General features: G+C 41.9%; 1 protein-coding gene across 6 annotated transcripts in view; it reads left to right on the forward strand.

The window, feature by feature from the left end:
- SEPTIN5 (septin 5) overlaps nt 1–9,390 on the forward strand; it is an 80,094-nt gene extending 70,704 nt beyond the window's left edge. For 4 of the 6 annotated variants that reach the window (XM_068243181.1, XM_068243214.1, XM_068243197.1 and 1 more), the window contains 3 exons: nt 1,118–1,147; nt 2,173–2,275; nt 6,575–9,390. In XM_068243181.1, coding sequence (XP_068099282.1) covers nt 1,118–1,147; nt 2,173–2,275; nt 6,575–6,631 — 190 coding nt within the window. In that variant the 3' untranslated portion in view covers nt 6,632–9,390. The remainder of the gene's footprint in view (nt 1–1,117; nt 1,148–2,172; nt 2,276–6,574) is intronic. The other 2 variants (XM_068243189.1, XM_068243205.1) reach the window with 1 other exon arrangement.
- The last annotated feature ends 8,080 nt before the right edge of the window (nt 9,391–17,470 follow it).

The raw sequence follows: 17,470 nt of genomic DNA on the forward strand, positions 1-17,470 counted from the left end.
TGTACTCCAGGGTGTACCAGTTTCTTAAAGAGGAACTGTAACCAAGGATTGAACTTCATCCCATTCAGTAGCTGATGCTCCCTTTCCCACAAGAAATCTCTACCTTTTCTCAAAAGAATCATCAGGGGGCTCTGTATGGCTGATGTGGTGGTGGAACCCCTCCCACAGTGTGATGTCAGCACCTAGGTACTGACATCACACTGTGGGAGCCTTGTTGCATTGTGGGAAATAACAGCTGTTTCCAACAGTTAAAAAAAAAGCAGCATCTCCTTCCACTGACATCACCTGCCAGCAGTAAAGCTGTCTCCTATGATAAATTTCAGAATATAAATTGGAGAGAGGAAAGATTGCACAATGGGTGAACATTCACTAAATAATTTATAAATAATTATTGTAAAAATTAAGCACTTTTTTCATTACGTTATTTTCGCTGCAGTTCCTCTTTAAGTTTTTAGTAGTCAATATGGAGACATGCAAAATATGTAAATACGTGTTTGGCAAAAATGCTTACACCTGCAGGACTTACTGCTGCCCTCCCCTTCATTAGCTTCCTTACAGTGCCTTTCATGTGCTGTTCAACAATCCAAGAGGGCACTCATAGGGAACACACTCTACTTATTCCTGTGTTCAGCCCAATACATAATTGCTTACAAATTGTATGGTTCACAAGTTGTCAACAGCACAACATCCTCTCACCTGTGCCCTGTATGATTTGTAAGCAGTATTGTATTGAGTTGTGAGCTGAACACAGCAATACATGGAATCTTTTTCCTGTGAATGTTTTGATTGGCCCAGTTTCAAACTGTGTACAATTTGTATTACATTTGCATGAAAGGCAGAATCCTTAGCATCATGTTGACTGTCTCTAGAGACAACCATCTTTCATATGTCTGTAGGTTGCTAAATGTCATACTAGTGACATGGAGACCTTGCACAATGCTACACAATCTCTCCCTTGACCAGACTGAGTGCTATAGATAATTCATCTCTAAAAGGTTATAATAATTTTTACTTGAAAGAATACTTAATGCAATTTTCTAATTTCTAACATGATAAACTTTAGTGTATCTAATTAAGCAGTTCTGAATAATTCAGTATCACATTTTGTCTTTTCAAGGCAAGAAGAAACTCAGAACACAGCAGAAAGGTTAGGGTTAAAGTTTAATCATATTTTTGATCACTTATATATGACTAAGTTTCCTAGTGCAGAGTAAACTATTTCTTACTAACCATAGTCTATGTGCAGAATAACACTGATGATATTGTTAGATCAGTTACACATAAAGTATGAATCTTTTCGGTGATTCCATAGCTGATCTTCTAAGTAGGTAGTGACTGTGTGTGTACGCCTTCTGTGTAGAATGTATAGTATAACTGGGGCTGTGGGGTCACTGTAGCCTGTTTTATAAAATAATGTTTGTAATTCATAGCAGCCAGTACTGGGGTTTAGTACCTTATTTGCATCTAAGTTATTAAAGGATACCTTCGCGCTAAATATTTTTCAAAAAAGACACCTACTGTGTGTGTGGGGACTTGTACAGATGCTTACCGCATCTCCCATGCCCCGATGTCTACCTTTGTTCTCGGGTAATTTTTAAAGTTCTTTACTTCCTGGTCAGTGCCCTCCGACCCGGACATACTACGCTGCACATGCCTACCACATATGTCCTTCCGTGGTGTCTCCTTCCGTTCTCGGGTAATTCTCCAAGTTCTTTACTTCCTGGTCAGCGCCATCTGTGCCCTCCAACCATGACATACTATGTTGTGCCTGCTTACCGCACCTCCCCTGCTCTGGCGTCTCCCTTCGTTCTCAGGTAATTGTCCAAGTTATTTTCTTCCTGGTCAGCACAGTAGGTGGACATGCACAGTATAACCACTTGGGCGCCTTACGAGGTGCTGTAAGCATCTGCACAACTTCCCACACACACAGAAGGCATCCTTTTTGAAAAATATTTAGCGCTAAGCTATCGGTTAAGTTGAGAAGGATAAAATTAAGAGTACATATATGAAAACACACCATTTACAAAAGACTTCAGCCCCAATGGATATGAAGAGGATCTGGAAGCAGTCGGTACCAAGTCATGCAAGAAAAAAGTTTTCCCTATTAGCATGGCTTGTCCTCCTAAACCTAAACATACATTCTTCTAATACTGCCATTTGTCTTTCTTACAGTAAACTGACTCAGGATAACAGGATAGAGAGCCCAATTCCCATTCTTCCTCTGCCAACGCCTGATGCTGAAACAGAGAAACTCATCAAAATGAAAGATGAAGAGGTATGTTTTGCCCTGAAATGTGCTGTTGTTACAAAAGTGCTGTTTTCTAAGTGTAATGCACATTTTGTGATCATTAGTATTGATTTAGGGTCTGATGCAATTTTTTTTTATAGTTTAGGAGTGAGACCCCCCTTGCAGTTTTTTCCCTTTTTCTGTGTATGTCTTTTTTTTAATGAATCTCAAAACTCTTGATATGTGGAAACTTAGCTAGTAAGTACAGTTGGTGATCATGAAAAAGGTGCAATAATATGGTAGTTGTCATCACATCTGCTGAAATGTGAGAGAAATTTCATATTAGAATAGTGAATGACGTGTCTTAGAAAGTGCAGCACCCAGTGGTAATTTATGGGTACCCCATCCTTTAGGTTTGGTCACATCTAAAATCGAAATCGCTGACGCCAGCGATTTTCGAGTTTCGTGAGTGATTTTTTCCCCCTCCTGGCGCTTACCTGCGTGCTTCCTTTTTTTGTAAAGCGCTTTTCAAAGCGCTTTAGCAGAACGATTTGTTTTTTCACTTCCAGACTTCTCAGGAAGTGAACTCTTTGACCCGGAAAATAATGAATACAATGCATTTATTCTTACAAGCGCTTGGGAAATCGCTATACCAAGCGCTTTTTCAAGCATTTTGTGATTTCCCTATACCTTCCATTATAGGCAAATCCCCCCCCCCCCCAACATGGTACAGGCAGCGCTTTGTTGAGTGGATCGGAAACAAACCGCTCAGATGTGAACGCTCTCTTAGGGAATTATTGCACAAGCGCTTTAAAGGAATACTGTAGGAGGGTTGGGGGAAAATGAGTTGAACTTACCCTGGGCTTATAATGGTCCCCCGCATCATGTCCTGTGCCCGCGCAGCCACTCACCGATGCTCCGGCCCCGCCACCATTTCACTTCCATAATTTCACACTTTAAAGTCTGAAAACCACTGCACCTGTGCAGCAGCGCCCTCCCTCCCACTGACGTCACCAGAAGTGTATTGCACAGGCCCAGTATGGTCTGTGCCTGCGCAGTACGCTCCTGGTGACATCAGCGGGAGCGAGGACACGGCAATGCAGGCACAGTGGTTTTCAGACTTTGAAGTCTGAAATTCCAGAAGTGAGCCGGAGGCGGGGCTGGAGTATCGGTGAGCGGCTGCGCGGGCACAGGATGTCTGCGGGGGACCATTAGAAGCCCCGGGTAAGTTCAACTCATTTTCCCCCGACCCCCCTACAGTATTCCTTTAAAGTGATCCTTAAAGAGAACCCGAGGTGTGTTTAAAGAATGTTATCTGCATACAGAGACTGGATCTGCCTATATAGCCCAGCCTCTGTTGCTATCCCAAACCCCACTAAGGTCCCTCTGCACTCTGCAATCCCTCATAAATCACAGCCGTGCTGTGAGGCTGTGTTTACATCTGTAGTGTCAGTCTCAGCTGCTCCCCCGCCTCCTGCATAGCTCCGGTCCCTGCCCCCGTCCCTTCCCTCCAATCAGCAGGGAGGGAAGGGATGCAGGCGGGGACTGGAGTTCTGCAGGAGGCGGGGAGAGCAGCAGACTGACACTATAGAGATAAACACAGCCAGCTCTGACAAGCTGTTTGTCAGCAGCATGGCTGTGATTTATGAGGGATTGCAGAGTGCAGGGGGACCTTAGGGGGGTTTGGGATAGCAACAGAGGCTGGGCTGTATAGGCAGATCCAGCCTCTGTATGCAGATAATATTCTTCAAACCCACCTCGGGTTCTCTTTAAGTCTATTAAAAAAAATGAGATTTACTCGCCTGGGGCTTCCCTCAGCCCCCTGCAGCTGATCGGTGCCCTCGCAGCCCCGCTCCGATGCTCCAGGACACACCGGCGAACACTTCCGGTATGGCCGTCACCGGCCGACAGGCATGGGAAAGCGAGTGATTCTTTGGCCTTCTGGCCGCAATAGCAGCATAGGGGGCGATATTATGGCTGGGAACATGAAGAATCACTCGCGTTCCCATGCCTGTCGGCCGGTGACGGCGAACCCGGAAGTGTTCGCCGGCGTGTCCTGGAGCATCGGAGCGGGGCTGCGAGGGCACCGATCAGCTGCAGGGGGCTGAGGGAAGCCCCAGGTGAGTAAATCTCATTTTTTTTTTTATAGACTTAAGGTTCACTTTAACCACTTTCCCCCCGCCCGTACGAATTTCTCAGTCCCTTTTTCCATCCTTTAACCCCCAGGGACGGAGAAACACATACTTTCCGCGTTCCCGCCGCTGTCCGCGCTCCCGCTCGTAAACACGCCGCCCGCCGCTAGTAAACACGCCGCCACCCGCTCGCCCGGAGATCAATGAACGGGAAAATCCATTCCCGTTCGTTGATCTAAGCCTCGCAATGATCCGCTGCTCTCCGATGAGCAGCGCGATCATTGTGAAAAGTAAACACTTACCCAGCCTCCAAGTACTTCCTCCAAGCTTCCGGAAGGACGCTTGGAGGTCGCATTAAAACAAAAAGTTACTGTGGCCAAATAGTAAAACTACACCCTACACATTTTTCACATGCAAATAAATTACTTTTACACAAAAAATTAACTCATTACCTCCCACACTCCCAAATTTTTTTTTGTAATTAAAAAAAAATAAAAAAATGTACAATAAAAAAAAAATACATAAATAGTTACCTTAGGGACTGAACTTTTTAAATATTTATGTCAGGAGGGTACAACACTGTTACTTTATAAACTATGGGCTTGTAATTAGGGATGGACGCAAAACTGAAAAAAATGCACCTTTATTTCCAAATAAAATATTGGCGCCAAACATTGTGATAGGGACATAATTTAAACGGTTTTATAACCGGGACAAAAGGGCAAATACATTTCATGGGTTTTAATTACAGTAGCATGCATTAATTAAAAACTATAATGGCCGAAAACTGAAAAATAATTAATTTTTTTCCCAGATTTTTCCAATTTTCCCATTAAATCACATTTAGAATAAAATAATTCTTGGCATAATGTCCCACCTAAAGAAAGCCTTATAAGTGGTGGAAAAAACAAGATATAGATCGTTTAATTGTGATAAGTAATGATAAAGTTATAGACGAATGAATGGAAGGAGCGCTGAAAGGTGAAAATTGCTCTGGTGGTCAGGGGGTAAAACCCCTCAGTGGTGAAGTGGTTAAGGAAGATTTTGAAAATCGCTGGCGCTTAAAAAAAACACAAAGAAACCCTAGGTGTGAACAAGGACTTTACTGAACTTTAAAGTGGACCTAAACTCTTGCGCAGGACAGAAGGCAAACAGAGAAATGCACGACTTTAGACAGTCTAATTCTCCCTCATCTGTGACTAATCACCCCGTAATTTGATCTCAGTGTCAGCTCAGGAATCTCCTTTGCCGTGGCAGAGGAGCTCATTTGTAATCACAGGATGTTAACAATATTCCTGCTTCCATGAAAGCAGGAAGTAGACACCCTGCAGATTTATTGCCGTATTTGTATCAGCTGTAAGAAACAGATGTTTTTTTGAAAGGTTATTATGCTGTTGCCTATCTTTTAGAGCAGAGAGGAAGTTCTAAGTCCAGGTCCACTTTAATGCATCAGGCAATGCTATATTGGAGGCAGCATAACAAACATTACTAAAGTCAGTGGGAACTGTTAAAAAAAAAAAAAAATCAGGGAGATAATTACCTAAGGAGAGAGAAGGCTCTGGGTCCTATAGAGTCTTCCTGCGTCTCTCCCGGGCCCCTCGTTCAAGCGGCAGCTCTCCCGTTTGGATCCCCCACCTTGGTCAGGAGCCGAGTCCTCCCAAAGACAAGCGGCTCAATACTGTGCATGCATGAGTAAGAGAGGGTGCTCACCCGTGCGCAGTATGGCACTTGGGCTCCCGAAGACTTCTGAAGCCTTCTATGGCGGCATAGAAGCAGTATTTGACCAATGTAAACAAATACTGCAACCGGGAAAGCCAGCGCTGGAATGCAGGGACCATGAGCTTTTCCTCTTCCTAGGCTCTGTAGGACCCAGAGCCTTTCCTCTCCCTAGGTAAGTATCTGGCTGATTTTTTTATTTTTTTTCAGTTCCCATTGACTTTAACCTCTGCAACAGACATGACCTCTAATAACTTCTGCAAGCAATTATCCCAAGTCACATGACCCTTTTTGACAGTAGCACCATTTCTAATGCAATGAACCAAGGATAGATCCTGCTGGGAATGATGTATGTACAGTATGTCCTGAGGTAGAGGAGAGTGAAGAGAGACAGTACTCTCTCAGTGGAGAGGAGAGCCTAGAGAGATGCAATATATTTACAGCGCATCTCATTGCAAATGTGGTTGTATTATTCTAATCTGATCTTGTTCTTTTTCAGCTGCGGAGAATGCAGGAAATGTTGCAGAAAATGCAGCAGCAGATACAAGAACAATGAGCATCCACAACAAAGGCACTTAACTCTTACATTTCCTGATCCCAAAACCCGTCGCTTCAAAGACCAGTTTGGAGATGGATGTGGTACCCACGGACTCATTACAGTATCTTATTTATTGTTCTCAAACACCCGTCCGGTATGAACTCCTTCCCTGGTTGGCTTTCCTCGTTTCAAGGAACTTCTCTAAAGTGGAGCTTAGCACTTCCCAAACATGTACCTGTTCTCTGTTCAAATACGCCGCAAGGAGATGCATCTCGGATGACAGCTGGAAACTGCTATGGCAAACTGCTGGACTGGCCATACTGGAGGATGTGCTATCAGGTTTTCCACAGACATATAAACAGGGCGGCTCTGGGAAGGGAGGGACTGCCCAATCATTGTTTTTACCTACACCATATTCCTGCTCTAAGAGAAGCTTGTGTTATTTTTTGTTTGTACAGTGTTGCAGTATCTTGGACTCAGGACTTGTTTTTGTTTTTGCTGTATCGATGTTTACTCACAGTAATCGTTACTCCAGGAGTAACACACTAATCCATGAGAGCACCAGAGAGGAGGTAACGAGCCTCCAACAACAGTGCAAAGGGATACACAAAACTGACAAAGCTTATCTAATGATTCGCCATGCTCTGTTCCATTATATACATTACTAGTGAGAAGCCAACAGTTACCAAACTATCCATTTATTTATATATATATTAGGTCTGTTGGTGCCAGGATCATGTATTACTATCCAGTACATAGCCCAGTGTTTGCCTTATGTGACTACATGCAGAACGCAGAGGAACACTATCTGCAATGCCTTCGCCACGGACCCCCTTCACTCCTTCAGTGAAAGTAAATTGTACTTTGCCAGGTAGATGAAACATTCAATGCTGTGGCAAGCAAGGGACCAAACATATCACATGTATACTGTATCTCTAGGTCTTGGATCTGATCTAGTTAATTAGGACTTTCAGCTGGGGTGTCTATGTTTTGTCACGATATAAACACGCATCACGTAAAAAAAATGTGTTTTGGGCTTGAGTACCATTATTATGAAAAGATAAAAAGAAAATGCCTCACTAGTTTGTTTTTCTTAATATATTCTTATGGAAACTGGTGAAGGTATTTAAGTTATGCCCATGGTGGGAAAACTGACTCTGCTTCGTCAGAATACCGCTGAGGTCAGGGCTGTGTGGTTTGGAACGTCATGTGACAGAAGCATCTTCCAGGATAGGCCCATCACGCAGTGTAGATATCTGACTACGCCCAAAACATCATCCTCTCACAGTCTGGGACACAGTCTGTTCACAGTACTCACCTCATCTGGAGCTGAATCTGAGCTCCGTCAGAGAAATAGTCGAGATCCATATTTAAGTTATATTATCTGCAATAGCTGCTGTCTTCCCCATGTTACAAATTGCACAGGCTTTGTCTTCAATGGAAAATGTTAAACAGGAAAGTCAATAGAAAATTAGCTTGCGTTGAAAAGAGATCACAAGTTCAACAAAACACGATTAATATCTTCCATCTACCTTTCCAATATGCTCACTACTTGCCGCCTACATCTACTATAGTGAAATAACAAGTGCATAATTAGTTATCCTGTATGTATTATATACAGTGGAAGCTTTGTGCATCTAGCTCTCCAGTCACTGTGTGGTTTCGTGGACTATATTAATGAATACAAGTCAAGGAAGTCAGGACGAGGTACACAATACGCTAGACGATACATAGCCGTTAGATTTCTGTTTGCTATAGAGAGGTGGAGAGACCATTTTTGAGTAGTTACAGTGTCTTATTGCACTTATCTGATATAATCTCTGTTGTTTTCTGAATAAGCTCGTGAGTGTCCCTCGCTGGAAAGGCATTCCACAGTAGACAGATGGCATTAGCTTTGTGAACACATATTAATGCACATAGACGTTCTCTCTTTACTATGCAGTTACAGATCTCACTTATACCCTGCTGTGTGCACTATACACATACTGCTCTGCCATGCACCACTACTCTATTATTCTATTTATTTTACTTTTTCAAGGGGGCTACATAATCTTACGACAAATTCTGCTTCAGCATCTTTAGAGTAGGTAACACAGACACATTGCATATCAATAACAATCGTTTCTTGCATTTGCTCTTATTGCAACTCCAGTTAAATGTTTTATTTAATCTTTTTGAAATGATGCCTAATTTTGGATAGTCTGAGAAAGGGTTTGAATCTCTGTCAGGTTTTTACGCCTGTTTTTTTCATTATTGGTGAGCTTTCATGTCTCTTCTTGTACCGTGAACATAAATCTCCATAGTGAGAGAAATTACAAGGATACAACCTGATATGGGATTTAGTCCTTTTTCAACAACTGAAAACCAGTTGGTCCTCAATGAGACAGAGGTCAATGTACAACGTGTGGTTTCCATAGCAATCAGTCAGACACTGCTGGTCATCGTTGTGATTCCAAAATGATGGAGTGGTCCTGGTTGGTATAGGTGACTCCACATCATTGCTCTTTGCTCGTATTGAGAAAGCCTTTATGCCTTGGTTAATGTATCACCCCTGGCTTCACCTCCTAGGCCTGTAGGAAGTAGAGGTTAAGTAAACCCACTGCCTGTTTATACGGTGCTTCTGACACCTCACTTTCAAGGTGGAACCCTTTGCCCCACTGTCTTACCATAAGTCACCTCCTAAAGTGCATATCCACCCAGTGATTATTTTGTTATACTTATTGTTGCTGTAATTAATGTTTACAACCTGAGAATCCTAATAAACCCTGACATAATGACTCTGCTCTATCTGTCATGTGATTCTTATGCCTTGGACTGCATTTCTATTTTGTAGTGTGTACAGACACACACACACACACGCACGCACGCACGCACGCACACACACACACACACGCCAAAAACAGTCATTCATGGTTGCTTTCACCGATAGCTGAGTTGTCTGTTCTGCTCTATTGAGAGTGGGAGGACAAGTAGGAGGTGCTTTGGTGTGGTTGATTAAGATTAATTCAGTGCAGAGGATCACTAATGGGGGAGGCCAAAAACATAGGCTGAAATCTGTATACCTTCTGGATTTATACCTAAGTCAATCACCAAGAAACCGTTCTAAAGAAACAACGCACTCCACTGTCTGTGTGAGGACTTCACAGCTAATTGTAGACAACTGTAAAATGATCCTCATGTATTGAAACCAAGGACATTTTAACAATGTAGGAAAAGAATGATGGATACTTCAAGAGGGCCTGTACAGCATACATGAAATGTGGAAAGGTGAAGTATGTTTTATAAAGATAATGATTTCATTGGCTTATACGTTAAAGCCCAACTGCAGAAATCATTGTCATGCTAGTTTTGGGTAGTGAAGGAATTGTGTGGGGATTTGTTTAGATTTTATTGCAGTTTGTGTCCTGATCTAGGAGGATTTCCTTATTTTTCTTACCTCATAAGAAGTAAGCAAATCTCTCCAGTAGAGGTGGTCAATGAGATGAAGATTTGAATTTTAGTCCTGTTTTTATTGCTGTCCCTTATTTCTTGTCCTCTGGAGGTTCCTTTCAAAGGGAATATCTCTGCAGTGAGGACATAAACTGCAAAACTCAGAGGGATGGTAACCTCTTTTCACACTTTCCATGAAGAATGATGTTAAAGCTTCGTACACATGCTACACTGCGGTCTCGAGAACGAGCAATAATTGACGGGTCGGCTGGGAAGAATAAAAAGTGTCCCAAAACAGTAAAAGACAGCGAATATCTTATATATAGACCGATCCGTCCTGGCGGACCAGTTCAGAGGCTAATCGACCTTAATCATTCCTACCACACAATGGTCGAACGATTGATCTATTCCAAATATTTCTTAAGAATATCCGTCTTCCAGGTCCTTATTTGTGTGCTTTCGGTAATGATCTGATCAGGAGACTGTAGTTGTGTCATCACTGAATTAAAACGTGCACTGATGTGGCTAAGCATCGGAGTTTGCTTGTTTTCCCACAACCGTTGCTAAGTGAGTATACAGAGCTTTACAGCTCATGCTCAGGGTGTAAATTGTTTTCCTTTTTAGTTCTGCATAAACTAAAGCGAGACGGGTCATTTCGGCGCACCCTTACAGCTGCGTAGTGCTTGACATAGGTGCCACCATAGACATAATGTTATTACGCCTATAGCAGAACACTGGGGGGTTGGAGCAGCACTCATGTAAATTGTGGGTGACGTGTGTAATTATCTACCTCTTGTACCAACGAGGTTGACAACCAGTAGAGAAAAGCTTGATCCATACCACGTCTTCATAAAACACAAAATTTATATCAAAATAATTAAAAGATCACGCTGTAAGGCAGCTACAGCCCGTTGTTTCAGGTATTGTGCCCTTTTACGATATTGCTGGGTGGCTCATGGTAGGGACTAGATTGTGAGCTCCTTAGAAGGGCAGTTAGTGACAAGACTATATATACTCTGTACAGCGCTGCGGAAGATGTTGGCGCTATATAAATACGAAATAATAATAATACCTGAAACAACAGGCTGTAGCTGCCTTACAACATGACCTTCTGATTATTTTGCAATACATTTTGTGTTTTATGTGGTGCGGATCAAGCTTTTCATTATGGCTATAGCAGCACAGGGGGATTTTCAATTTAATTCGGGTAGCGGTGATAGCCAGACCCCAAATTACTTACGTGGACTCGAAGCAAAGGGGGAAATTATTTGCAGCAGCAGGGAGAGCCATCGTTCAGGCAACAATCTAATATGTACACAAATAGAGAATGGTTAGAACCAAACTCCCCCCAAAATATTTGTGTTTAAGTCCCTGTTGAGTAGATCTCCCTTGACTTCCTATCAGTTTGTGACAGCTGTATGAAAAACATATATAAAATTCTTCCCAAGCAACAGAAATAAAAATCTGGCAGCAAGTAATTGGACTTAAAGAAAAATGTGTGTTTTCAATGAAATAATTGAATAATAATAAGATTAGTTACAACAGAAAATTCTTGTTGCTCATAAATTCACGTGTGGACTATTGGTCTGCCTGCTGTGGTGAAACAACAATGCAGCAATTCTTGTGATATGCCCATAGCTGTAGTTTCCATGAGCTTGTGTAAATATGAAGGTTTCAAGAGTCAGGAAAGTTTAGGATTCTGAACATTAAAGTGAAGTTTTCAAGGAGTGTTCGAGAGGCTACGAGTAAAATAGAAGCTTAGCCTAGGGATACATTGGGCGCTATGTTAGGGTTGACGATATTATGGGAAAGGAGACAGGGCTACTGTAGATATCACAAGCTGTAGATTTGGATTAGATGAATGTCAAGGATTAAGTTATGCACTTGGGGGTGAATTATGTGCTAAGTTAGAGTGGCGGTATACTTATAATTAAGTCACTTATTCCATGTGAATTCAATTATTGTAAGCTGCTCCCCTGCATCAGCTGGGTGCGTTATAGTGCTCTGCATGGGCGACCAGAAGATGCCCCCCCCCCCCCATGGTGTTGCATCTGAGTGTGGCAATTGCACTCCTTAGACGCAACAAGTCGTACTTTTTGTTGCCCCTGGGTAACATCACTATGTGTCAAACCAGGCTTTCTCAACCAGGAACTCCTGGGTTCCTTGAGTACTCTGCAGGGGTTCCTTGGCATTTTCCTCCATCGTGGGGGGGGGGGGGGGGGGGGGTGTAACTATAATAAAGCACATTATAATAGGGGTACTGTAAAAATAAGCACTAAATTGGGGGTCAGAATAATAATGAGCTCATCAACAGCCTAACCTACTTTTAAAGACCATGCTTCTGGAAGAATAATTGCAGGGGTTCCTCGGGATCAAAAAATTGTTTGCAGGGGTTCCTTGAGATCCAAAAGTTATTTCTAGGGTTCCTCCAGGGTAAAAAGGTTGAGAAAGGCTGTGTCAAACAATGGAGTTGATACACTAACCGCCTGTAATATTACTACCGCCAGCAGTGTACAACACATTATGCAACTAGCGCAACCCACTGTACATGGGTATTACGAACGTTGCGACCATTATGGTACTTGCGTAATGATCATTACCATAGTAACATTCACTTAATCATGTACTAATTGTGTAAAGTTTGGTACACTGCTGGTGGCAGTAATGGTAACATTGCCATGTACTGCTTACACACAGTGTTTTATGTGTTTATTTACTACTTGGGCTGACTAGCTAAGTAGGAGATTATGGTGCTATGTTTAATAAACTTAATTTAAAGTTAATCCCAAATAATTAAGATGTTGTCGCTATAAACCTGACAATTTAAATCTATGTGGGGGTCAGTTTATTTAGTAGTGTATGTCTAACTGGTTGTTATTTTAAACAGTAGTGAAATAGAATCCCATGTAGAGGCCCGTTTCAGTGGTTAGCTGTTTTTCTAACTACATCTGAATATTGTTTTGTTGCTCTTTACATATTTGACCCTGGTACTGAGGATATATACTGGTTTAGACCAGTGGGAGGTTTCCATAGAAAATTTACAGATAAAGAAAAGTTGAAGATACATGGAGAAAAGAAGATGATGTTCTGGAAAATAAATTTGAGGTTGTAAGTATATGGTTATATAAAAATTATATGCACACCATGTAAAAGTTGATGCTCAATAATGTGTATTTGGAAATAGTAATCAAAGCATATTTACAGTCAGACTGTAAATTATTAAATGTATACATGAAGAAATACAATGTTATCTCAACATATGATATAATTGCAGCTTTGCAATATCAATGACCTCACTGGAAAAATGCTCTTATGAAAATATGCTGATATAAGTTCCTGCAGATCAGGTCATCTTGGCATCAGATTCGCACTGCACCTCAGTTGGGCTCCACCATAGACCGTAATGTTAAATGGTCTATAGCGGCACAGGGGGATTTCTTAAGATATCCCTGTAATTCGGGTGCTGGCAATAGCTGAACACCAAATTAAATGTCTCCCCCCCAAGTTGCTACAACTTGGAGGGGGAATAGTATTTAACTGATAGGGAGGTTCTAAACTGATCAAGCCGTTGGGGGTTTGTGGGAGCACTGTTAATTACCTACAGGGTGCTGCGCCTCTGGTCCCCGCCTCCATTTGGGATGCGCCATCTTCTCTTCAGACTGGCCACAGCAACCGCAGTTTGTATCTCCCGGAAGTGTTGAGAGCATGCAGGGATGGGCGTGTGCCTCAATTCATGCTGAGAGATGTTGTTCATGTATGTGTGTACATTATCTGTGTGCATACTCACAACACTGCTGGGAGATACAAACTGTGGTCTGAAGAGAAGATGGGGCATTCCAATAGCACACTCAGTTTTGAACCTACCTTATGGGGAGTTCCATTTCCAATTTTTTTACATAGATGCTCCTGTTATTTTAAATTTGGCAATGGGCATAGTGGGCAATTCATTGAGTGTCTGTCCTCATAAAACGTTAAGAATTCATGTCCTGGACAGTTTAAAAAGAGGCAATGGTTGCACATTTCTTGTTCCTCTTAATACATTGGTGATAAAACCATGTATATTCGAAGAAAAGTTACACAGAGGATTCAATTGTGTGCATGAGGCAGATTACATATATTTAGAAATAGTGAATCCATCACTGGAAAAGAAATGGCTTTTGGGTACAAGTAGTGACTGCTGTCGGATGTGGTCAGTATATAAGTGATTAGTCACAGTTCATAGACTATCAGCAGAGACCTGAACAGTTTATGGTTTCCTTTCAGCAACCACATATATGAAAAGTGATGTCAATGGCTTGTTTCTTCCCTAAGACTGATAATAATCTCTACAGTGACAAGATACAAGGCACACTACATCCTTATGCTGGATACACACCATGAGTTTCCGCGTCGAATGCGTCCGTCGATACGCGTCGATTTGATTATTTCCGAGCATTTCCGAACGAATTTCGATAATTTTTAGGTCGATTGCCATGTAAAGTATGGCAAATCGACCTAACGATCCATCGAAGCTTAAATCGGACATGTCGGAAATAATCGAATCGACGCGCATCGACGGACGCATCGAACACGGAAATGCATGGTGTGTATCCAGCATTACATAGACCATGAAGGGAACTTCATAGAGTAAAATAATAGGCTTCTGGAGGCTATTTAAAAAAAAAATTCAAAAGCTGAAAAAATTACAGTTTCTGTTCTCAAATAACTATTTACATTGCCATATCTTAAAACTAGATCTAAAGATTTTTATAAAAATAGATCAGGTACATTTGGAGATCACATAAGTTAGCAAATCTTGTTCCTACAACTGTGTCATGGGCCATGGCTACTAGCCAAGTAGAAATCAACATTACATTGTATTATAAATAGTTGGAGAACTAAAAGAGGGTAAACTCCTGGTGAGGAGACCAGGGTCATGCTACTTTATATAGTCTGATCTACTCCTATATACAAGGAGAATAGTCCATAGACAGCTGTATACTGTTGATTATAAGATACAAGTTAGTATTTTTGCCTTATATCACTAACTGTGACACCTGCATTTCTTACAGTGCCAGCACCTGAATTTTCTCAGGCAGAGCGTCAGCTACTGAGACGTGAGTACTGGTTGGACACTGTGGACCTCCACCCAAAAATTTTTGTAAAAAATAAATGTTTTCCCTTTTCCCATCTCTAATTCCCGGCATTCTATATATGTGGGTCATCTGGCAAGTACAGTAAGAGCCGTTTTCATTTAATCAATTTCAGAAATATTAAATATTTTTTATTTTAGACACACAGTTTCTTCTGATTATTTCTCCACATAATCACCTTCTTTATTTAAATGGAAGGTCTGAGGTTAAAAAAAAAAAACAAGAACTAATTACCTGGGGCTTCCTCCAGCCCCTGGCAGCCTATCTGTCCCTCTCTGCAGCTCCGCTCCCAGCCGGTGGTCTCCGACCTCGCCAGGTTGGCATCTTCTGCAGAAGCGCGCAGGTGCCCTGCTTGTGGTTGTGCTCCCATCACCAGGAGCGTTTTGTGTAGGCGCAATACTTCTGCACCTGCGCAGAACGCTCCAGGCTATGTGAAATATACAAGACTTTAAAATTATTATAAAAGATAATAAAGGACCACTACAACGAAAAAAGTAATAGTTTACAGAACCGACAGGTTTTGGACTAGTCCATTTCCTCATGGGGGATTCTCAGGGTTTTCTTTGTTTTCAAAAGCATTCCCTGAATGGCAGTTGCTACGTATAGCAGCCAAAATAGTGTGCATGCAAGCAGGAAGGCTGGTAACTTACTATCCCCTGATTACACTGCAACTGTAGGTTAGCAGTGTGAAACCATCCTGAGAGTCCCCCATGAGGAGATGGACTAGTCCAAAACCTGTCAGTTCTGCCAGCGTTTAACTGCTTACTTTTTTCTATAGTGGTCCTTTAACCAGTTCCAGATCCTTGGTACATATATATATATATATATATATATATATACGCCCCTGTGTACTTCACTTGTAGAGCAGGGGTGTCTAGATTAGCCTAGTTTGTCCCACAAAAAATAATATATAGATTGTTTCAGTGTGATAAGTAGCGATGAAGTTAATGGCATGTACATGATGCACTCTGAGAATAACTTTCAGTACACTGCAATTTAAAAAGACAAATATAATGTATTTGATCACTGGGATAACCTGGTGGTGGGCATGTCCTGTGCATACTCTGTACACATACTTCTCATTCTGAAGCCAAAAGTAGTGGTGATGGGTTCTACAGGTCTCTCTAGCAGTGTCTATACTGTAGGAAATCAAGAAAACCTTTCAAATTCAGATATTTGAAGTGCATGTGTGAGAACAAAGCTTACCTCAGTAGAGGAAAGCCTCTGGTTAGTCCAGACACTTCCCCCATCCTTCTCAACCACACCAATCCAGTGCTGGGACCTCAGTCAAGAGCATGTTGAATATGTTCTTGCGGCCACTCTACCATCCATGTGCATATCAGGCAGAGACTGAAGCCGCAAGGTGATGGGCTGCTTAGCGCGGGAATGAGCTGGTGTGAAGAGGGAGGACCTATCCTGCCGGGGGTAGCAGGTAATGTATAACGCTCTGCTGCCACTTTGCATTACTTATGTATAGGACTGAGCCCCCAATTGCCATCGGGGTGTCATGGGGCTATTGTTACCCCCCGACAGTGAGTTTATCTCACACTGTGCTAAGTTCACACTGTGGCCCATATGCAATTAACATTTTCTCATAAGTTTTCTCCTACTGATAATTTTTCATTTTCTATATAAAATACCTTTTACACATTTTACAATAGAAAAACTATCCAAAAACTGGTTCACAGTGCTGCGGGGGAACTTTGAACAGCAGTGTTTCATTACTTTGCACCTCAAGTCACCACTGTGAACTTAGCCTTAGACATTGTTTTACCCACTGTCACATTTAGGTTATCACATCTGCTTTATGTGCCATGATGATGATGCACAAATCAGTTATGATAATATAACCTTATTTGTTCTTGTCCTCCTTTCTGACCATTACCCTTCTATAATGTGCGAACTGGATGCCCTGCTGTATGGAATGGGTGTGTCTTGTGCGGGAAAGAGCGATGCATTGTTTCCTGCTTTGGGTTCTTGAACTTTTCTGCCTTCTTATCACTATGTAACACTGTGCTGTTATCATTCAGCTTGGGCTCACCAGCGTCATCAGCAGCGCAGTGACCGGGTCCCTTGGCACAGGGAAATCTTTGCATTAGGGTAAGCTTCATCACTATATCACTATTTACATGTTACTTGTTTATAGTTTTATAATAAATTGTCTTCTGTGGTCGCATTACTTTAAAACTACAAAACGTGAAAAATAGAGACAAATGGCTTGTAGCTGCTGCAGGACTGGGTGGATGGGAACAACAAGAACTGTTGTGTTTGTTTTTCATACCATTATGTTTTTGTG

The sequence above is a fragment of the Hyperolius riggenbachi genome, chromosome 1 (assembly GCF_040937935.1).
Source record: "Hyperolius riggenbachi isolate aHypRig1 chromosome 1, aHypRig1.pri, whole genome shotgun sequence".
NCBI classification, from domain to species: domain Eukaryota; kingdom Metazoa; phylum Chordata; class Amphibia; order Anura; family Hyperoliidae; genus Hyperolius; species Hyperolius riggenbachi.